This window comes from Adiantum capillus-veneris, chromosome 6 (assembly GCF_014529385.1).
Source record: "Adiantum capillus-veneris isolate H3 chromosome 6, ASM1452938v2, whole genome shotgun sequence".
In the NCBI taxonomy this organism is placed as follows: domain Eukaryota; kingdom Viridiplantae; phylum Streptophyta; class Polypodiopsida; order Polypodiales; family Pteridaceae; genus Adiantum; species Adiantum capillus-veneris.
Window position 1 is genome coordinate 160,691,104 of NC_140936.1, and position 23,888 is coordinate 160,714,991.

Sequence of the window (23,888 nt, forward strand, 5' to 3'; positions counted from 1 at the left end):
AAGAATTTCTGCCTGTGGAAGTGAGTTCCAACAGGGGAATTGGTTTCGCGCAAGTTTTGGGGTTGTTATGCTTCCAAAATTTGGCCAAAATAGGTGGTATCTAGCTGGATACAGGTAAAGAATTCCCAGGACTCTACTTTGTAATTTATCCTCTCAAAGTGTAAAGAAATATCGAAAGGGGCGCCAATTTTGGGGCCTACAAGTTGTGGGCGTCTGCTTGAAGCATTCTAGCTTCCGAGCCGTGTGTGTGCATAAGTGTTAATTCTCGTCGCAGGTTCCCTTTGCAAATTGTTCTGTGTGTGCGTCTAAAGTAAAGTAAAGAATTTCGGGTGAAAGCCAACGTCTACCGCCCTATAGGCCAGTTTCACAAAGCACGTGTCGGGACATCACAGAGGCAGTAGCAGCCGAGTGGCTCACACCTCTCGAGTCAACAGTGCCCAGATGGATGGGGGCCTTCACGTGACTGAAGGTCCTCATCGCAGTTCAGGCTTGCTCAGAGACTATACCCTCCCTATTTTTCGAGGGTCGTTTACACCGAGTTTCAGTTGAGGCCCCACAGGTTGCAGAGTGTTGTTTTCAGAGGATCCGAGTTGTGGGCATTTGTGGGAGGACTTGTGTCATAGATCCTGACCCAGCAGCACTTGAGACTGGCCACTGGAGACTGGGGGCTTGGGAGAGCTATCCCCTGGCACAAGTGCAGTGGGATCCTGGAGAGTGGTTTTAGTGGGACCCTTTCTCCTCAGCCGACCATCCAAGTGTCCCTTTCTTTCAGTACATTGTTCGACTGGGACGTCACATACTGGTAGCACGGAGAGAGGCTCGTCCTACTGCAGCACCTCATTAGCAGGAGGAGAGTCTCATAGCTGAGTTCTTGTCAACTTTTTGGGCGAGGTTGTGGGACGCCAGACAGCCACGGCAAGTCACTTTGTTGCAATGGCTGGTTGCACATAGAGCTACTGCAGTGGGAAGCTGGCTTGTACATAGTGGTCTCTCGGCAGCATGTGCAGCTTGTGGCCATCCAGTGGAGAGTCACTGTCATTGTCTTTGGGACTGTCCTATGGCACAGCAGGTTTGACTTCGTGTCCTTCAGCTGATGCCAGCTTTTTCCACATCAGGACAGTACACTTGGGGAGCACCTGCTTGGTCCACTCTCACGGGCCCGGCACTACAGTTTGAGCTATCCTCCACCAGCAGGATGATAGTGATCCAAGGGGGTCGACCTACACTCCAGCCTGCTACAGAGCTTACTCCACAGGAGTGGTGCAGTGAGAGAGAGGAGTGTTGGGAGCTCATCTACGGCCTGACACTCTGGTTCATCTGGCGGGCCCGCTGCTTCCGCATCTTCGAGGCTCGCCCTGTACCACCAGCAGAGATAGTTCGAAATCTTTGGCTAGAGTTGATCCATACTCTCAAGGGATAGTTCGAGAGACTCGAGGGCAGCTCCGACCGCATGCGGGAGCGTAGAGAGGCTTTCCTTCGACTCTGGCGCCTTGGGCCTTTCTTCACCATGGTCCATGGTGGGCTCAGATGGCACTACCGTCCATCTGTGTGGCTTTTCCCTCCTCCCATCTCTTGATTTAGCCCATTGTACATATGCTGTTTTTTCATTGGGAGAGTCTCCCCTTATGATTGTTGTAGCCCTCTCTAGTAGAGGTGGTTGTAGCCCTAGGGGTAGTCTTATTAACTAATAGAAGGATCTTTTTCTCGGGGAAAAAAAAAAAAACTTCGCAATTAAACCTATGACTGGAATTGACACTTCAATCAAACCACGGCTTGGCAGCTAGATGCCACCAAGCAAACAACGACACCCTGTAGGCCCCAAAGACCAGCGCCCCTTTGGTATTTCTTTATTCTCATAAAACTTGCGTGAAATCCTATAAGTTCCTACGAGCTGTTCCGCTTTTATCAGGCTGAAAATGGCCTACTCTAGCCCGACTTCGGCAACATAACCGCAGTAGGAGGCTTCACAGACCAAATCCCCATGCCAAAGGTGACTTTCCCGGCGCATACAGACACTTTCCCAAACCTGGCAAGAATCTGCAGCACGCTGAATTCTCTGTTTTCTGCCCTGAAAATGCACCAGATCACCTGTACAGAGATCCCATCACTTCCCCGAAGCTCCTGGGGGTATTAGGGATCAATTAGGGTCAAAAAACTAAACTTGTAAGTTAAAATCCTGATTTTTCAAAGATGGTCATGACCCCTCAATGCACATAGCTCAATGAGAGGATCAACTTCAGATTCTGAAGCATCTTGAAATAATTGCCAAGACATAGACTAAATACGTGTTCAAGACGTCATTGGCACATCTACAATCTCCTTATCTTGTTGCCCAACTGTACTTTAACCTTTCAAGAGGATGCAGAAGTTGAGATATTTTTACTACTTTTTACATGTCAAACTAGCTTAATTTAAAATTAAGCTATATAAAACGCTAGAGGAAAAATAAATAAAAAGACAAAAAAAAAATGTATCACAGCACACTTTAAGGTCGAATCCTCTTTATATGGACATGAAAAGCCCTTTGACTTTCCAATTCCATGAGGTTTTTCATTTCCTAGACTTACCTTTCACTTATACATTTGAGATGTTTTGAAAGAATTTTTATTTTTTCGAGATTGGGGAGCCCTACTCATACCTTGTTTTTAATTACTTTAAAAACAAGTACGGCTTGAAACTAAGAAAAATGCCTTACCGCTCCTCCTTATGAGGCTGCATGGACATGAAGCCCAACCATGTATAGATGGGTGATGCCAAGACCAACAGAGAAAAATCTTTCTTTCTTCGAGCCAGTAGCATCACAATTGGAAGCATGAGGGCCAATATAAGTGCAAAATTGAAATTATTGAAGCCATTTCGTAGATAAAATGTTTTTGATTCCACTCCATAAAGAGAGCTGTCCCCATCACCAAAGACATTGTACATGACTAGATTGAGGATTGATAGTGTCCATTTTCCATAAAAGAATCTGTCTGCCAACATTGATGAGATCTGCATGCCATAAGAAAAAGCTTTCGTGACTAGACCAATAAAGTGACAACAGTGAGCTTTCAGGATATCCCCACTTAAACTTTCACCCTCGTTATGAGTAAACCAAATCCCCAATTCAAACTGCACCCCTCATGGTGTACAAGGTTTACTAATACCATAAAAGAATACTCACACATGGATGCAATCGTTACAATGTCTAAGATCTACTGAATACAACAATGCTAGAAAGCATTGCTCATAGGGGTCCAGTCAGGACTCTGCACTCAGCTTTGTGCCATGCATACAAGCACACAACCAAGAATCATGAATTAGGACCTAAGCCCCATGGCAACGACGAAACCCATCAGCAATCTAGCATAAAAGTCAGGCAATCATCCCTCAGATCTCATTAGCTTCATACTCGCAATATGCAAGCTCCACTAGATCTCAAATGAGGAAAGTTTCTCTTAGTTCTGCTGCAGACAAAGCATATAAGCATGACATCTCTTTCGCTCAAGGATCCATGCACATTCAAAAGCACCTTCATCTATTGATTTTATAGTTGAAACTGGTGTGTACACACCAAAGTCCCACTCACACACACGCACCCCCCCCCCCCTCCCCCCCCCCCCTCCTTTTACATGTGTGCACACAAGCACACGCACACAACAAACCTACACACTAAAAAACGGTGTGTAAACATCAAAGCCCCATGCACACACCCTGCTCCCCCCCCCCTTTACAAGTGTGCATGCAAGCACACTCACACAACAAACTTACATTGGGAGTACTAATACAGCACGTCATTTAGACCTTCACAATGGAGTCTAGACTCTACTTACAAGGATAAAGACTGTAGTTAACACGCCCACAAAAAGTGTTCTTAGAAACCCTCCTGTCAGCACAGCGTAGCCCACCAATGGAGCTGTTGCAAGCACAGAAAATGGCCAGCCTATTAAGACACCAACCACAGAGGCAATCACCGCGAGGAGGGGCCTTCCAGACATCAAAGCAGCAGTAGCAGAAGTTATAGTGTACATGGAGAATGTGCTAGGAAGAAAACCTGTCAACAAACGCATTACCAACATATCAGATTTCAACTCTTCCTTTCTTCTGTTAGCAACGGATTCGAATCATACTTGTGCTAGAATTCGAGCATCCAGTTGAAAAACACAGCAGCATGAGGGTATAGGCAGCCAGCCTTTTGCCAAAGCGCCTTGAAGTAGCAGAGACAAGAGCTGCTTCTGATGCTGCTGATATAAAGCCAAGAGCTAGTCGAGTGGCATAGAAGACATGCACCTGTTACAGATAACTTTATTGTTGGTACTTACTCTCATATTGTCATCCATCAGTAGAACCATGAGTGCAGAATCGAAACCTTTCGAGGACCTCCACCAAACCACCATGCTGCTGGCCCAGCTACAAGAGCATGGAGCAGCAAATATAGGTATGACCGCAAAGCAAATTCTGAACTGCCCAAATACAAGACACAGTTGATGGATTAATTGTAAGCTTAATATGCAGAATATCAGTCTATATACTAGGAAATACCAAGCCTAAGATATTTGCAAGCACATCAGCTCAGAAAACTTCTTCCAAAGAAGCATAAAAAATTGTTGCCCTTGTAAATCCCTCCCTGCAACACTATCAGGTAAGGAAATCACAGGTGCCAATAAGCTTCATTGCAGGACCGCCAGAATATCACTGCAAAGAAAGTACAAAGGGCACGATAACAGTCGCGATTCTATGAGCAACATGACACTTTTACCTCCCAAGAACTCCGATTGAGGTAATTAAAATAAGCACTTCAGGCACCCTATCAAATGCTGTACATCACAAATCTTACGTACATGATGGTGAAACCGGCCCGTAGGGCAGTAGATTTTGGCTTTCACCCAAAAATTTACTTTAAATTTTAGGACTCGGAGAAACTTTGCAAATAAAACCTGTAACTGGAATTAACACTTCAAACACACACGGCTTGGAAGCTAGAGCGCTACCAAGCAGACGCCGTCCATCGGTTGGGCCCAAAGACTGGCGCCCTTTCGGTATTTCTTTATTCTTATTGCAAATAGACGACCCGAACACTTTCACCTATCTCTCACCGAGCTGTCCAAACCTGTTCATGGCTGTAATTGCAGGTTTTTGACCCAATTTCGCCAACATTACGACGCAAACCCTCTATAGGTCAAAAGTACACGTCAAGGACACTTTCCCTTGCGGTTAGGAAGCTTTCCAATGAGCTGCAGGTCAATTTCAGCATGCTGTAATTCCCTGTTTTGACAATGTCAGTTGCCCAAGCCCTGTTTAAGCATCCCGAGGCTCCCTTGCCATTGTCCTGCAGTTAAGGTGTGAAACCCTAAACCTGCAGAAAAACACAGCAGGCTGTAATTTTCTGTTTTGGATCGTTTTGGGCAAAGCGAACACATCTACGCATGTCTCCTGTGCTTCCGCACACAATGGGACATTTCCCCTTTGAAACAAACGAGTTTCCACGCGAGAAAAGTCTTCGTTTTCGCAATCCTTCGCAATGGAACTGTGCGTACCTGTGGGGGATTAGCAATTAGTTAATCCGATTCCTGTTCAAAAGGCTCTTGCCTTGGCAAACACGCATAAAAACCTCAGAACTGTACATGGTCATCTGAGAAGCCCAACTAGTGGGGCATTACCATATGTACCAACGGGATAGAGAGAGAGATGCGCAAGAGCAAATCGTCACGCTACATAGAGCAAGGGAGAAGACAAGTTTCCAATTGAAGCTTCATCACCTGCACCAACTACTCACACACACTCTGTAGTCATTTAATGAGCCAAGATCCGCCTCCCCTCTTGAAATGGGCGCCCCCCTCTTCATGCAAGCTGGGAAAGCTGCTCTGGAACAGCCATGTGTCTAGTTTGCCTCTTTCGAGTTAATTCCTAGTACCCACCGGCTTATAAGTGTAGCGAGGGGCCTAAATGACTTCGAACTGAGCCTAGACACCCTTTTACTGCTCGGATTCCACTGCCAACTGGCCCAACCATCTCGTGGCGACCTACCCTTCCCGACTGCAGGCGAAACTCTTGGCCATCGTCCATTTCACATTGGCAACACAATGTCCGGCCATTTGTGACTTCAAAAGAGGGTCCCAAAAATTAAATAAAAATCAAGGGAAAGAAACCAACAACTAAGGTTAGTGGTTTCCACGTCCTCGTGACATACCCCCCTCTTGAAATCGCAAACATCCTCGCCATATGTACATGCCATTGATGATCTTGTGTTGTTAGCACCCTTTTATCATCGCATGTGCCCGCAAGAAAGGTCATAACACATAGATACAAATGACTTAATGAGACCTTTATACTTTTGTCATTTCCATCTATGATAGAAGTGAGCATGTAACAGACTTGGACACTCCAAGTCAAGAATCAACCGTGACAGCACCAAATAACCACTTCAAAACAATTCACAGATCACAATAGATTTGCACTGGCCCGGCGGAGTTCCGTGCCTAGAGATATTGGCCCCAGAGACTGGCGCCCCTTTCGGTATTTCTTTTTGTATTAATCAATTCAAAGTACAAGAGAGTGGGTCGGGATTCACTCTCAGACTGCCCTGAGAAGTGAGGCCCTCACCACTAATTTTAAAGGTTACAAGGGATGCCCAAAAGCAGAGCCCCAAAAGCAGAGCCCCAAAAGCTTCAAATCAAAAGCAATCGCTCTCTCTCTCTCACAGAGAGTCAAAACTTGAAAGCAAAAGCATTCTCTCTCTCTTTCTCATATTGTAGAGAAAAAGCAAAATTTGCGTCGCTCATCATTTTCCCAAAAAAAAAAAAAAAGCCTCCGTGATTTCCGAAAAGTAGGGTTTTTGGCAAAATTTAGGGTTTGTAGGAATTTTAGGGTTTTTGGCAGAAATTAGGGTTTCTGGCAGAAATTAGGGTTTCTGTTGTCCGTAGCCACGTCATCACTTTGTGACAGAGCGTAATACCGTTAACACTTGAAGAGCGATGCATACTTCTATTGCACTCAATTCATATGAACATTTGATGCGCTAGCTCCATCATTACCCCTCCTTTGCACACATTGGGTTGGGGCAATTGTGGGTTGTAACTCAATGGCCTCAAGGTAAAGCTGCAATACATTTGGTGACTCTGACAGTTCATGCTCTTCTGTCCACTTTGCATCCATTGGTGGATAGTTTTTGAACTTCACCAAATAGCGTCGTGCAACTTTTCCCTTAACTTTTCTTTCTTTGTGCCAAAATCTACTCAGGTACCAAGATCTCATCACGTTCATCAACTTCTGGTTGATCCTCCGGTGGCAGATTTGTTGGCACATCACCCACAAAGGGTCTTAGAAGACTCACGTGAAACGAATAATGAATCTTGCAAGTGTTAGGCAATTGCAGCCTATAAGCAACATCGTTGATCTTATCAAGCACTTGAAAGTAACGCATACTGAGCTTAGGATACAACCGTTCCTTGCCCTTCATCTTCTTTAACCTTGCCTTTTCAAACCTCAATAGAACCCAATCACTAGGTGAAAACAACAGTTCACGTCGGTGACGATCAGCAACCCTTTTCAACTTTGTCCGAGTCTTCTCCAAGGCAACTTTGATTCTCTTATACATTTCATCCATGTTCTCAACATATCAATCTGCCTCAAAGATCTTGTCCTTTGTATGCAAAATGGCAGGAGCCTTTTTGCCACCTCAACAATCTCAAAAGGTGCCTTGCCTGTGAATGAATGTACCGTATTGTTGTAGGCATACTCAAGCATAGGCAAATACTGTTCCCACTAGCCCTTATTATCTCACACATAACATTTCAGCAAATCCAAGACAATAGCCTCTTCTGACTGTCCATCAGTTTGTGGATGAAACGAAGACAAGAACTTGAGTGTAGTACCCATGTTCTCAAACAATCCTCTCAAAACAAACTTGTCATGCGAGGAGCACGATCATTGACAATCGACTGTGGCATACCATGGTACTTAAAACACATTGTACATGAAGAACCATGCAATCTTATCAGATTTTATCTTCTTCCTGACACGAGTGAAATGGGCATGTTTACTAAACCTGAAGATAATGGTACATGTACCATCATTCCCTGTCGGCGTTCTTGGAAATTAAAGATAAAATCCATAGCAATACTTTCCCATGGCTTGGTGCCTTTTGCCTATCAAATTTGACCTTTTGGCAAATCACGCATGCTCTCACAAAGGCATCCACATCTCTCCTCAAAGTAGGCCAATAGAAGAATGTCTCTACCGCTTTAACACTCGCATCAATACCACGATGCCCTGCATACGGTGGGACATGACTTTCTACCGTGACATTATGTCGCAATGGCCTAGTGACACAAAGTCTGCAATGCATCATCATAAAACCATCTTTGAGGAGGTAGTGGTCATGACGTTGTCCTTGCAACTGTTCTAAAATCCTTGCGAAATCTTCATTGTAGCATATTGTTCCTTCATGTCATGAAGCTCATGATGATAAGGAATTGACACAGCTGAAACTTGTGGCTTTCTTGATAACGCATCAGCCACCACATTCTTCTTGCCTTCCACATGCATGATCTGAAAGTGGAACATAAAAAGAATGTTTGCCCATCACATATGCTTTTCGGATAGCTTTGACTGTGTCAAGAAGTACCGCAAGGTCTAATGATCTATCTGGACAACAAAATCAGCACCTAGCAGGTAGTGCTTCCACTTACAGAGCGCATGAATCACAGCCAATAACTCTTTCTCATAGATTTGCATACTCTTTTCTGGCCCTTGCAAGATTCTGCTCTCATAAGCTACTACCCAACCATCTTGCATTAGCACTGCTCCAATGTTGTTGCCACACGCATCACACTGGACCACAAATGACTTCCTAAGATCTGGTAAAACAATCACGGGATCTGAAGTCAATTTTTCCTTTAAGAGGCTGAAAGCTGAAATCTCTCTTTGGGTCCATCCGCGCAGAGCGGGACTCCTAAATCTTATGGACAACCATGATGTTTGAAATGTTTGTTTATCTATACTCCGTGGTAGCGGATGTGAGCTTAAGAGGATCAGAAACTCAACTTGATTTTGGCACTAAAATAACATGTATCAAAAGCTTCTTAGAAAGTTTTCATTATTCTTCGAGAGAAAGAAGAGAGAGAGAGAGAGAGAGAGAGAGAGAGAGAGAGAGAGCATGCTGGGCGGAGGAACTTTCCTTAAGTTGTTGGAGTGTGTACCCAATCTGCGTGCTTTTACATATCTTATGCCTAGCTTGCAGCTTATTCTATAAGTATGCAACAATCGGCGTGTATGACGCTCTCATCGAGAGAGGTAACAAAGCATACGAGTCACATCTTGATCCATCGACCTTGTAGGGGTCTCTTTCTTTTGCAAAGAGTGAAGAGGTGAAGCTATCTCTGTAAAATTCTTGATAAACCTTCTATAGTATGAGCACAATCCCAAGAAGCTTCGGACATCGTGCACAATCTTTAAGTCTGGCCATGTCTTGATAGCTTCAACCTTTGCAAGAGATCCATTCGAACACTATCCTTTGACACTATATGGCCAAGAAAGTAAATCTCTTCCAAGAAGAATTCACTTTTCTTAGGATTGAGAAATAACCTGTGATGACTGCGTAACTCTTCGAACACAATGGTCAAGTGACGCCTATGCTCCTCTTCATTCTTCGAACAAACTATCATGTCAGCAAAGAATGTGTCAACAGACTTTTGATGCGAGCAGAAAATCCGGTCCATCATCCTATTGAACATAGCAGAAGCATTTATAAGACCAAATGGCATCAGTAAAAACTCATAGAGACCAAATGTCGTCCTAAAGGCAGTCTTGTGCACATCCTTTGGCCTTACGCGAATCTGATGGTACCCACTCTTAAGGTCTATCCTGCTGAAAATTGCAGCACCACACCCTCTAAACGGTCAAGAATATCATCAATCCTTGGAATAGAAAACCTATTCTTGATGGTATTCTGAGGGAGAGAAAAGAGACGACACAGGGATGTCGAGTCCCAACCCTCAAGGGCCCCCTTGCTCTATGGCCAGAGCAAGTACTTTCTTTATTCTTGCACAATGCTGATACAATGACTAAATGTTGAGATGTTGATGCTAATGCATACTGATGTTGGGTACTACATACTGAGGTACTAAAGGGGTACTGAGGTTCTATGTCGATGATGATGATGTCGACAACGAGGTGTTGATGGTCTATGTCGACGACGACGATGTCAACGACGAGTACTATCACAAAGTGATGACGTGAGAGAAACCCTAATTCTAAAAACCCTAATCTGCAAAAACCCTAATTCCAAGAACCCTAAATGCTGCCAAAAACCGTAACCCTAATTTTGTGCATGACACATGGCAGCAGTACGGACGCCCGCAGATTGTGGCGGAAATTGCGGGGTCTGATTTTCTGCGGCAGATCTGCTTTTCTGACAGTTTTTGAATACTACTTTTTCCTACGCAAAGGATGGGGGAGAGAGAGAGAGAGAGAGAGAGAGAGAGAGAGAGAGAGAGAGAGAGAGAGAGAGAGAGAGAGAGAGAGAAGCTTTTGCTTTATTTTTTATTGGCTCAAGAGAGCTTATGAGAGAAAGAACCTTTGCTTTATTTTTAGGCTTTTGATTTTCAGCTTTTGGGGCTCTGCTTTTGGCATCCCTTGTAAACAAATAAATAAGTGGTTTGGGCTCCCACCCTGCAGAGCATCTGGACGCAGAGTCTGAGAGTGAGACCCAACCACTCTTGTACTTTGAACTCAGATTAATACAAAAGGAAATACCGAAAGGGGCGCCAGTCTTTGGGGCCAATATCTCTAGGCACGGAACTCCGCCGGGCCAGTGTAAATTAATTGTGAGCTGTGAACTGTTTTGAAGTTGTTATTTCGTGCTGTCGCGGTCGATTCTTGACTTGGAGTGTCCAAGTCTGTAACAGTGGTATCAGAGCACGGCCAATTTCTCTTCTACGGGAAATCCGATCCCAAATTTTTTTTTCCCGCGGCACCTATGGCTTCACGCAAGGATCAGTCGACTCCCTCTGCATCCGGAGATGCAGGAAGGGATCACAACGAAGATTCCAGCAAGGAGTATGGCCCACCTCGGCCTACACAAGCGGAGCGACGAGAGATGGAGCGTCGTCAATTGATCGGCGATGCAACAAAGATGATGCTCAATTTTGCCAAGGACCCAAAATTTGCAAAATATACGAGCGAGACTTCTTTCAGGAAGTGCACGAGCAGTGGCAGAAAACCACAACACCACCCCCGAAACCCGCTCTCAAGAAACCTTCTGCTCACAAGAAATACTCAAAGAAGGAATTAGAAGAGGTGGTCGATGCACAGATTGTTCAGCTTTTTGACGCGCAAAACAAAGCTAAAAGCACGGCAAAAAGCAGAAGAAAGGCACTGACTTCCCGGGTTATTTGGGTCGTCAGTCGACATTTGAAAAGGCAAAGAAACAGAAGAAGCGTGTTCAATTTGAAGAAGTATCCTTCTTCTTCTTCTTCTTCTGACAGTTCTTCTAGCTCTTCTGACTCGAGCGAAGAAGACTGAAAAGGCAAAAAGCGAAGCAAGAAACAACGCTTCGGAAAGGGCAAGAAAAAGGCAAAGGAGTCTAAATCTCACCCAGTGAGTGACAGTTCTACAGAGTACTCGTCTACAAACAGTTCAGACTCTGACGACAACAACTTTTATGCAAAGAAGAAGAATTTTATAAAGCCAACCAATATGACTTTTTGGAAGATAAAAGCAAGAAAGTCCGAGAGTTTAAGGAAGGTGGAAAGTCAATTGAATTTGACACGTTTTCGGGATATAGAGATGCTTCGAAGGCTTTGTCTTTTGTACAGCAGTTTGACATCGCTTTCGAGGGAGGACGCTGCCTCTTACTTTAAGGGGAATGCTCGAACTTGGTGGTCCACGCTTCTTTAAACAACACTGTGCCAGTTAAATGGCTGAAATTCAAGAAGACGTTTTCAGGATATAGAGATGCTTCGAAGGCTTTGTCTTTTGTACAACAGTTTGACATCGCTTTCGCGGGAGGACGCTGCCTCTTACTTTAAGGGGAATGCTCGAACTTGGTGGTCCACGCTTCTTTTAAACAAGACTGCGCCAGTTAAATGGCTGAAATTTAAGAGGCTTTTTATTTCTTCTTGGCTGACTCAAGAGTATGAACGTGATATAGGAGCTGCTTGGAACCATCTTCGGATGACCAAGAAAGATACAGCGAACACTTATTGCGAGAGATTCTAGAGCTCTTTTCTACCCGCCTCTTCATTTAAGAAGATCTCGTTCAGAGAACAGATTGAGCGGCTTACCTTGGGTCTACCTACAAAGATCCGAGATCACTGCTTGGAGCAGAAGTCGGCTTCTATTCAGGAGTTGATGAGTCATGCGAAACGGGGTTTTGCCATTCATTCTGGCAGTCTGACCTACCCCACCGATGAGGTCATGACACAACAAGCCAAACAGACTTCAGCAAATGAAAGTAGAAAGAGAAAGAGCAACCCAGAAAAGAAAGATGCACGACCCAAGCTTACTCCTCAGGAGAGAGCTCCCTTCATCGGGGAGGGGAAGTACTTTGGATGCGGGGAACATGGACATATCTCCGCGACGTGCCCTAAAAAGGCACAGAAAGAACAGAATGACAAGGACGACGAAAGGCCTGAGAGTTCGAGAGCAACTGAGAAACGTGGAAGAAAAGTCAAGATGAAAACAGGACTGGTTCCAGATTGTGTGGGTACCGATCCCAACACCATGGACGAGAGTACAGAACTTTGCCGAACTTGGGGCAAAGTGAAAGACCAAGAGGCGCTGATCTTCTTTGATGGAGGAGCCAAGTCCAACTTCATTTCATCGGAATTGGCGGCGCGACTCGAGATCACTCCCGATCAGATGGGACCACTTGCGGAGGCAGTTCTAGCGGCACCCGACAGGGACGTAGCCATTACACCTGTCATTGGCAAACTTCGTTTGCATTGTCAAGGGTATTTGGGGCATAGGACTTTTACATAATGCCTTTGGAAGGTTGTGATGTTCTCTTGGGAATTCCCTGGTACCACAAGAACAACGCCGTGGTCGATTATCGGGCGAGGAAGGCGACGCTGACTACAGAGAAGGGCAGAACCATTGTACTTGACATTAAACTAAAGGGCGAGTCTGTCCCTATTGTATCGGCTTCGGCCATTTCTAAATTAATGAAATCCAGTCTGTTTGTTTACTTGATCTTTATGAAAGAATTGAGTGATGAGGATAGGACAAATATGTCTAAACTTGATAAAGAACGCCAAGATTTTCTCCACTCTCACGCCGATTGCTTCTCAGAGGGCCTACCAGGCGAGTTACCACCTGCTCATCCTGAAGATCATACCATTGATCTGATACCTGGAAGCACACCACCGAACCGGCCACCTTACCGTGTGAGCCGAGCACAGAATGAAGAGATTATGAACCAAGTGAAAGACCTCTTGGAAAAGGGTCTTGTCCAGCCTAGTACTTCACCGTATTGCTCTCCAGTGTTGTTGGTTCTGAAGAAAGACGGATCTTCTAGAATGTGCATCGATTATAGAGCTCTCAACAAAATCACCATCAAGAACAGATTTCCGATTCCTAGGATCGATGATATACTCGACAGATTACAGGGATCCTCGTGCTTTAGCAGGATTGATTTGAAGAGTGGATTTCATCAGATCAGAATCGCACCGGAAGACGCCTACAAGACAGCTTTTCGGACGACTTTTGGGTTATTTGAGTTTTTGGTGATGCCTTTTGGCTTAACCAATGCTCCTGCGACATTTATCCGGATGATGGACACGATTTTTCGAGGGTATAAGCTATTTGTTTGCACTTTCTTTGACGATATCATTGTTTTCTCCAAGAATGAGGCAGAAAATAGAGATCATTTGCTTCAAGTATTTCAGGCATTACGAGATCACAAGTTAGTGATTAATGCAAAGAAAACTGTGTTCGTACTACAGGCGGTTCATTCGAAAGTTTGCAGAGGTTGCTTCCCCTTTGCATATCTTGACACAGAAAGGAGTCCCTTTCTCGTGGGGACCCACAGAGGTGACTGCCTTTCAGACATTGAAAGAGAAATAGACTACGGGACCAGTTTTGACTCTGCCAGACTTGTAGAAGTCTTTTGAAGTATATTGTGATGCTTGTGGTCGTAGTCTGGGTGCGGTCTTAATGCAAGAAGGCCATGTCATTGCTTACGAGAGCCGATTGTTCTCAAGGCCGGAAATGACACCACAGAATTATGAGAAAGAGCTTTTGGCGGCTATCCATGCTCTTACTCAGTGGCAGCATTACCTACTCGGAGCGGATTTCACTGTCTTTACAAACCATCAAAGTTTGCGCTACTTATTGTCACAGAAGCAGCTATCAGAAAAGCAGATGCGGTGGGCGAACATCTTGTCACAGTTTCACTTCCAGATTGTCCATGTTCAGGGACAGAAGAATGTGGTGGCAGATGCTTTGTCTCGTAAGCCGTTGATTCTGGCTATTTCCGCGATACATCATTGGAGCTTCGAGGATATGGTTGACCAGTATGCTACAGATACAAATTTTGCAAACGTTTTCACACGGATACGGGATGGGGAGACAGTAGCGGGATATTCCATTCGGGATGGCTACTTGATGAGAAAAACTGTTGGCGTTACATAGCCGTAGAGGGAAAAGGTTATGACTGAATGCCACTGTCCACCTTTTATGGGTCACCATGGCATTGCTACCACCACGAAAGGGGTAGAGAGATACTTCTTTTGGCCAAGACTCGAGAAGGATGTGGAAGAGTTTGTGCGCAGTTGCTTGGTATGCCAGAAGGTCAAGTTTGACAGGCATAAAGCACAGGGATTGTTACAGCCTTTGCCCATACCCACCCGCCCCTGGGAAAGTATTGCAATGGATTTCATTTTTGATCTCCCGAGAACACTGAGTGGTCACGATGGTATCTGGACTGTTATTGACAGATTTAGCAAACACGCTCATTTCATTCTAGTGAAGAAAGCAATCAAGCCGAATCACTTAGTGAGACTGTTTGTGGCCCAGATTTTCAGATTACATGCATTCCTAAGACGATTGTCTCCAACAGGGACCCCAGATTTACGAGTTTGTTTTGGAAGGCAATTTGGGAGAACATTTGCACGCGGTTGCAGTTCTCATCATTGTTCCACTCGCAGACTAACGGGCAATCTGAGATTGCCAATTCAATGGTTTTAGATTTATTGAAGTCTTATATCTTGGATCAGAAGACTCGATGGGAAAAGTATCTACCTTTGGTGGAATTCGCCTACAATAACACGATACACTCTTCGACGGGGAAGGCGTCCTTTGAGATTATTGAAGGTGTTGCGAAGGTTCCACCCTTCCTAAGCACGAAAGATAAGATTTTTGAAGCGGATGAGTATACGCGCGACTTAAACATGGCTTTTGCCAAGGTCCGCGAGGCTTTGCAAAAATCTCAAGAACGACAGAAAAAGGCAACGGATTGCCATTGTCGCGATTTGAAATTGAAGGAGGATGATTGGGTGCTCTTACGTTTTGAAAAGGCACGCCTGAGAAAGAATAAGGGAAGGAAGAGGCTTTTTCAAAAGCTTAGTATGCGATACTACGGACCTTTCCAAATCTTTGGAAAGATTAACGATGTCTCCTTCCGACTGAAACTGCCTGACACTTGGAGGATTCACAATGCATTCCATATGAGTCTCTTGAAACCTTTTGAAGGTGATGTGCCTAATGATGGGGAGCCTATTGAGCAACCCGAAGTGGAAGAAAACGAGGAGATCCTTGTTCCTGAACATATTTTGGCACATAAGGATACGAAGAATAAAGGTAAAGTCCGAAGGCGGTTCTTGGTTAAGTTCAAGAACTATCCTGCATTGGATGCGAAGTGGATGGAGGAGGACCTAGCAAATACTCCTCAGATTGTGAAACTTTACCTCGAAGCTTTTGGTTTAGCATTGTCTATTCCAATGAAATTAGCTTCGCCGAAAATCTGGTGTAGTGGGATGCACAACAGGGGAGTTACTCCGCTCCTTTGTCAACTGATGCCTCGATTTTGATACTAGAGTCACTGATGTCTCTTTGAGCTTCAGGGATCCTGAGAGCTGACAGTATTCTGCTGTATGACTTTATGAAATGGAATTCCTGAATATGAAACTGATTTGTTCTTGACTTGTTTTTAAGTGCAGAAACTGATAGACGAAATGACTGCACCATTTTGGTCTAATTGATCTCGAATAGACATGGTTGCAATAGAGGTTAGTCAATTGGGCATCGATGAGGTCCCGACTGGATCTAGATGCGATTGCTAGCTACATGGCCGATAAATCATGGTCTAAGATCCGAATGAATGTTGAATGTCATGTGATGTCCTGTGATGTCGTGTGATGTGACTGTCGATTGGTACATGTACTAGATGTGTGTTCCTAGTACGTAGGTACTAACGGTCAGTGTCTGCTAAGACGGTTTATGGCCTCTGTCTGTTTTGCAAGCGTAATCGAGGGCGATTACAATGCTTTCAAGAGGGGGGTATGTCACAAAGTGATAACGTGGCTGCCAGAGAAACCCTAATTCTGGAAACCCTAATCTACAAAAACCCTAATTCTAGAAATCCTAAATGTTGCCAAGACATGACACGTGGCAACAGTAAGGATGCCCGCAGATCGCGGCGAAAATTGCGGGGACTGATTTTCTGCGGCAGATTTGCTTTTCTGACAGTTTTTGGATACTGCTTTTTCCTACGCAAAGGATGGGGGAGAGAGAGAGAGAGAGAGAGAGAGAGAGAGAGAGAGAGAGAGAGAGGCTTTTGCTTTATTTTTTATTGGCTCAAGAGAGCTTGTGAAAGAAAGAGCCTTTGCTTTAAAGTAGGTAGGGCAGATTGCCAAAGAGCTATAAAAGAAACCCATTGGGTACTCAGTAGAGGAGAAGAGCCAGGGCACAGAAGAAGGCAGGCACCGCAGCAAATAGGCAGCACCTCAGCAGGAGCACTAGCGTTTCTCGAGAAGAAGATCAACGTTTTTGCATCAGCAAACCAGCGGTTTCAGATTTCAGCCCTTAGTCCACGAGAACCAGCACTCTAGTTGCAGATCCTCGCCGCATCGACCCACCTACAATCAAATCAGCCTAGCAGTTTTGGATCAGCCTCGAGCACAGAAAATCAGCCCAAGATCAGTTCTAGCGTTTTTGGATTCAGCCTCAAGCACAGAAATCAGCGAGTGTTTTGTTTTTCAGCCTCAGCGTTTGCAGATCAGCCCCTTAGCCTCGTAGATCACAGCCTTCCGCTAGCAAATCCTCACCGTATCATTCGAATAGCCAGCGTTTCTGATTTCAGCCAGCGTTTTCAGATTTCAGCACCTACCGTTTGCTAGCCGTCGTCGTCGCCAACATAGTCCCAATTTCCCGCAGCAGATCAGATTTCAGTTTTCAGCCAGCAGCATCTTTAGCATTTTGCATTCTTAGCCCCTCATCATCGTCGACGTCATATGACGTCGCTGCCGACATTGTCATCGTCATCGCAGTCCCGGACTTGACGATGACACCATCATCGTCCTCGTCGCAGTCACCAGCGTCGTCGTCGACATCATCATCTTCGACATAGACCAGCAGTATCCGTCTTCGACGTAGACCAGCGGTACCCGTCGTCGACATCATCGTCTTCGACAAAGACGAGCAGTACCCGTCGTCTCGACATCATCGTCTTCGACATAGACCAACAGTACATGTAACAGACTTGGACACTCCAAGTCAAGAATTGACCGCAACAACACCAAATAACCACTTCAAAACAGTTCACAGTTCACAATTGATTTACACTGGCCCGGCGGAGTTCCGTGCCTAGAGATATTGGCCTTAAAGACTGGCGCCCCTTTCGGTATTTCTTTTTGTATTAATTTGAGAGTAAAGTACAAGAGTGGTTGTGTCTCACTCTCAGACTCTGCATCTAGATGCTCTGCAGAGTGGGAGCCCAAACCACTTATTTATTTGTTTACAAGGGATGCCAAAAGCAGAGCCCCAAAAGTCACTTATTAATAAATAAGTGAAAAATGTGTACTTTGGAAAACACAGTTCTATCCTCTAGAAAATGCTCATGATGGGATAGTATGGACGGAATCTAACCCTAATTTTTGGTGCAGGTTTCAGGATGAAAAGTCGGTCGACTTTTCAAGCTCGGCTGATATAGAGATTACTTTTTAAGTTTTAATTTTGTCTAAGAATCTGTTTTAGAACTTGTTTGGTGATCTTGTTTGGAATTTGTTTGAAATGGATGGTATCTGTTTTGAACCTGTCTTCGTGTTGATTTGAATTGTTCGACTCTGGTTTGAATATTGATTTCAATGCTTGGTGATTTACTCCCGGGTAAATAGTGAGAAATAATGTTTAAGAATGCTTGTTCATACTCATGGCCCGGACCCTTGTGGTTATTTGCCGGGGGAGTAGTGAATGATCGGCGAGGAGTGTTCATCTGGAGGAAGGATGAGGGAGTAGTTGAATATCTCCCGGCCCGGAGCGATGAGGGAGTATTGAATGATGCGCCAACTGCTAAATATTCCTAATTGGATGAGATTGCCTGGGTATGTAATCTTAGTGCATCAAGAAACCTGTGGAAGATCAATGCAGTCTCGGTGTGATGGCTAATTTTACTACGCCAGAATATCAAGAGTTTTGATCGGGATGAAAGGAGAAGCCAACTCCTTAACAATAGAGCCGAAAGTAAAAGCCAACTTCTTAACAAAAAAAGAGCAAATTGATTGTCCCTTGGAATAATTCTCGGAAATTTTTTAGCTAACTTGAGGTGTTTTGCAGATATGTTGTAATCGAGGACGATTACTTTCTTTCAAGAAGGGGGGATGTCACAAACTGCTGACGTAAGCCACTGAAGAACGGAGCCAACCTTAAGATCTCGGCCAAGGGGCCAAAACCCTAAGAAGAAGCAGCAACAGCATAAGAAGAAGTTTTACAGACTTACAAAGTCTTGACGAGTGGCATTTTTAAAGAAGAGTTCCCACCAACTTACGTCCGATGGGGCCCAAGTGACATAAAGGCATTAAAAATAAAGAAGAACACACTCAAAAGACTATGCATAGAAAAATAGAATGACGTGGCACCTGTACGGAAGTTCTACCATTCGCGGCGGATTTTTAGGGAAATCCCAAAATTTTAGGAAAGTGTTTTTTTGGAGTCAGCTTTTCATATTTGATGTTTTTAGGCTTTGGGCCTTTAAATATGAGCCTTGGGGGTCTTTGGTACTCTTCAGCACACAGATTGCAGAGGAGGTGCTCCCCACCTGCTGTACTTTGCGAATCAGCAATAATAAAGAAATACCGAAAGGGGCGCCAACGTTTGGGGCCAGTGCTCTCTTGGGGTGGAGCTTCGCCACTCCTTGTCTCGTGTCGTGCATCTTTTTCAATTCAGTTGTTATTTGAAGTGCTTAAAGTTGTTCAGACTGTTCTTTTTTGTTCGCACGTGGTGCATGTCTTGTGACAATTGTACTCTGTGTCTTCACCAAAAACCAATCAAGGCTCACTTCTTGAGGAAAAAGTGATTCTGTCCCGACGACGGAACAATGAAACCTGCCCGTAGGGCGGTAGAGACTTTGGCTTTCACCCGAAACTTTACTTTAGACTTTAGGACACAGAGAAACTTTGCAAATAAAACCTGTAACTGGAATTAACACTTCAAACACGCACAGCTTGGAAGCTAGAGCGCTACCAAGCAGACGCCGACAACTTGTTGGCCCCAAAGACTAGCGCCCCTTTCGGTATTTCTTTATTCTTATTGCGAATAGACGACCCGAACACTTTCACCTATCCCTCATCGAGCTGTCCAAACCTGTCCATGGTTGTAATTGCAGGTTTTTGACCCAATTTCGCCAACATAACGACACAAAAGCGTCTGTAGGTCAAAAGTACACGTCAAGGACACTTTCCCTTGCGGTTAGGAAGCTTTCCAATGAGCTGCAGGTCAATTTCAGCGTGCTGTAATTCCCTGTTTTGACACTGTCAAGTGCCCAAAGCCCTGTTTAAGCATCCCGAGGCTCCCCTGACGTTGTCGTGCAATTTAGGTGCGAAACCCTAAACCTGCAGAAAAACACAGCAGGCTGTAATTTTCTGTTTTGGATCGTTTATGAAGGAGCGAACACGTCTACGTGTATCTCTGGTGCTCTTGCACACAATGCGACAATTCCCCTTTGAACAAACGAGTTTTCAAGCGAGAAAACTCTCCGTTTTCGCAATCCTTTGCGATGGAACTGTGCATACTTGTGGGGGATTAGCAATTAGCTAATCCGATTCCTGTTCAGAAGGCTCTTGCCTTGGCAGACGCGCATAAAACCCTCAGAGCTGGACATGGTCGTTTGAGAAGCCCAACCAGTGGGGCATTACCATTTGTGCCAAGGGGAGAGAGAGATGCGCGAGAGCAAATCGTCGTGCTACATCGAGCAAGGGAGAAGGCAAGCTTTCCATTAAAGCTTCATCACCTACACCAACTACTCACACACACTTTGTAGCCACTTAACGAGCCAAGATCAGCCTCCCCTCGCCCCCTCTTCATGCAAGCTAGAAAGTTGCTCGAGAGCCACCATGTGTCCAGTTTGCCTCTTTCGAGTTAATTCCTTGTACCCACCGACTTATAAGTGTAGCGAGGGGCCTAAATGACTTCGAAATGAGCCTAGACACCCTTTTATTGCTCCGATTCCAGTGCCGACTAGCCCGACCATCTCGTGGCGACCTTCCCTTCCCGATTGCGGGTGAAACTCCCGCTAATCGTCCATTTCACGCTGGCCACACCATGTCCGGCCATTTGTGACTTCAAAAGAGCGTCCCAAAAATTAAATAAAAATCAAGGGAAAGAAACCAACAACTAAGGTTGGAGGTTGTCACGTCCTTGTGACAGATGGTTCGAAAACAACCAAGACAATATAATTTGTCTCTTTAGGATGATACTTGGAAAAGGATAAAAACCGTTTGTAAAGCTTATCTGGTTAAAGCACATAGACACAATGTTCAAAAACTCGTTATATCCTGCTTGAACTCTCTCCTAAAAGTTAGCTTGGCTCAACAAGGCAGTAGAAGGCATGTTCATATCACATGAATATGCTCCTAATCCGCTCAAGGTTCAATGTAGCCAGTGGTTTCAGAAATGCCACGTCTGAAATGGGTATCATACATATGAAACGGTTTTGTAAACTTTTGGAAACGAGAGAAACGTACATGCGTCTAAAAATATTCATGTACACATGTAAATATAAGGGAAAATTACCAAAATACACCTGAAATTTGTGGAAATTTCCAAAATACCTCTCAAATTTCAAAAAATCCTCAATATACCCCCTCATATTTTACCAAATGCCCTTCAACTTCATCAAAAAAAAAAAAAAAACTTTTATAGGAAGATTGGTTCTCCTTCAATAGAAGATGATAGAAATAGGAATTTAAATGGTATCATGGGCTCTTAAGACGAAATCGTTCATTATTTTTAGACACAAATGCCGCTATTTGTGAGCTCATTGGTGAATAGTTTTGTCTAAGACACTTAAAGATAGGATTGTACTGTCTTAAAAATTAGAGTATGCAAGAATTGGGGCAAATCCATCCCAAAATGATACAAGGGTATATTGGAAATTCTTGAAATTTGAGGGTTGTGTTGGGAATTTCCACAAATTATAGGGGTATTTTGGTAATTTTTCCTAAATATAAATATATGTTGTGAGAGAGAGGGTGAATAAATGTCATGGAAACCCTAAAATTTGGCCTTGATAGCCTTAGGAAAATCCTTGGAATGAGAATCTTCGAATGTTGAATCTTCCACACATTTCTTGTAAGCAATGAACTTATACAGCCCACACCCAGAAGTGCACATTGAATAAACAAGTTGAAACTGGTGTGGTGTATACTGCGCAAGAGGCGAGCCACTCTACTTCTTTGTCACAAATTACCTAGAAGGAATGGAGTCTCTAATTTCTCTCTTAAATTTTAAGGGTACTCACAGGGTGACAGAATTTTGTGAAATGACTTTATGAAAAATGTACATTGAAATAGGAATTCCTAAAAAGAACTTGTTGCATGTGCTGTATCATGTGTGAGTCTGTGTGTGCGCGCGCGCTCTATCATGTGTGTATTTGAGTTTGTGTCGAAAAAATGAAATGATTGCAGCATTTTATCTGTTCACCTGACAGTTCATGTGAATAGGATAGTAATGAGCTTTAATAAATCAGGACATCCGTGAAAAGATCAATGCAGTTTGGATGTGATTGCTAAATAAGTTACAATGATCATAATTCATATCTAAGATCTCCACAGGGATAATCATGTGAATATGATCATGACTGTCCAATAACTGGCGTCTGGTGCGAGTCTTAGATGTGTGTAGTCCAGTGCATGTGTGCATAGGGTCCATGTCTACTAAACTAGTTTCGGTCCTTTGTCTCGTAATCAAGGGAAATTACTCCTTTCAAGAGGGGGATATGTCACAAATGTGATGACGTGGCTACTGGTTCAAAGAGAGGGTCAGACAAAAATCCTAAAGCTGACACATTGCACATGGAAAATCCTCCGTAAAACGCACCGCCATTGCAGTTGCTGCCATAACATCTGTACGGCCAAGTTTGCAGAGCTTTTCAATCAACTTTTGGTTTTATGTTATCAACAGATGACAGTGTTCTTGGGGGCTATAAGGTGCAGTAGAAGTGAATGAAGTGGTGTACGGCTCAAGATGAGTGATCACTGGGTGCTCAAGGTTCCTTTTACTGACGGGAAGGGAGAGCCTTCCTTGACTTAATGAGAGAATGTGCAATGACCAAAAGGGAGACTGGAATGCAAATTGTGAGTGAGTATGCAAGAGTGCTAGCGAGAGAGAGAGAGAGGGGACGACACCAGATGGGATCCCAAAGCCCCCTCCAAGGGTCCCCCCTCTCTATTGCTAGAGAGGTATTTGCTTTAGATTGCACAAAGTCTGGTACAATGCTTCTAGATGTTGTGGTACTTGACGTTGACAATGACGACGACGACGATGACGATGACCGTGGTGACGACGACGACGACAAGGTCAATGCTGAAACTTGAAAATGCTAGGTGCTCTGCTATGGATCTGCAATTGTGCCGGTATTGCGGGGCTGATCCGCAACCGCCGGAGTCATGTGAGGGCTGAGAATGCAAAACGCTGGCTGATCTGGGCTAGAATTGCACTACACTGGCTGATCTCTGCTGAATCTGAAAACGCTATGTTCTTCTTGGTTCGGATGGTCGATGTGATGAGGATCTGCTAGGGGATGTGGTGGATCCACGAAGCTAAGGGCTGAAAATTGAAAACGCTGGTGCTTGTGGCTGAAAACGTTGGGTTTGTGGTCTAAGAAAACGCTAGGAACCTGTGAGTGCCTGCCGGCTCTGCTGCGGGTGCTTGCCCTTCTCTGTCTTGCTTCTTATGTTTCTTCTAGGCGGCTGAGGGACTACATTTATAGGTGTTTTGCAGTGGGTCGAGCAGCCATCATCCAACCTCCACAATTTGGGAATAATTGCTAAAGTCACTTTTAATAAAATGACCTGTAAGAGGTGTTTCCCACGCTGTCGCAAAATAGGTCAATGCAATGGAAAATGTTCATGTTGGGTGCTGGGTACCGGTATTAATGATCATGTTGTGTGCAATCAGAGGGTATGCAGCTACTCTTAAAGTGCCTGGACATGCACGGCCCGCGTACAGGCTCACAAGGTTGCCACAACACTTCCTAGGTTGGGCTATTCACGAGAGTCTAATGGATACCGGCTTTATGATCTTGAAGCCAAGACCACCACAGTTGGCCGTGATGTGACTTTCATGGAGCTTTTCAACACATTTGCAGAGGGGGCAACATCCAAGCCTATACCTTCCCTACCTCCTCCTCGTCCACCTCCTACACCTGATCCTACCCCTATCCCTGTTCCTGTACCCTCTACACTGCAACCAGTTAC

General features: G+C 44.5%; 1 protein-coding gene across 1 annotated transcript in view; it reads right to left on the minus strand.

The window, feature by feature from the left end:
- EBS3 (Alg9-like mannosyltransferase family) overlaps positions 1–23,888 on the minus strand; it is a 78,148-nt gene that overhangs the window by 40,737 nt on the left and 13,523 nt on the right. Inside the window, exons 2-5 of the mRNA XM_086515044.1 lie at positions 4,349–4,442; positions 4,110–4,269; positions 3,813–4,033; positions 2,696–2,991 (exon numbers count right to left, since the gene is read on the minus strand). Of these exons, the coding sequence (XP_086371170.1) occupies positions 2,696–2,991; positions 3,813–4,033; positions 4,110–4,269; positions 4,349–4,442 (771 nt within the window). The remainder of the gene's footprint in view (positions 1–2,695; positions 2,992–3,812; positions 4,034–4,109; positions 4,270–4,348; positions 4,443–23,888) is intronic.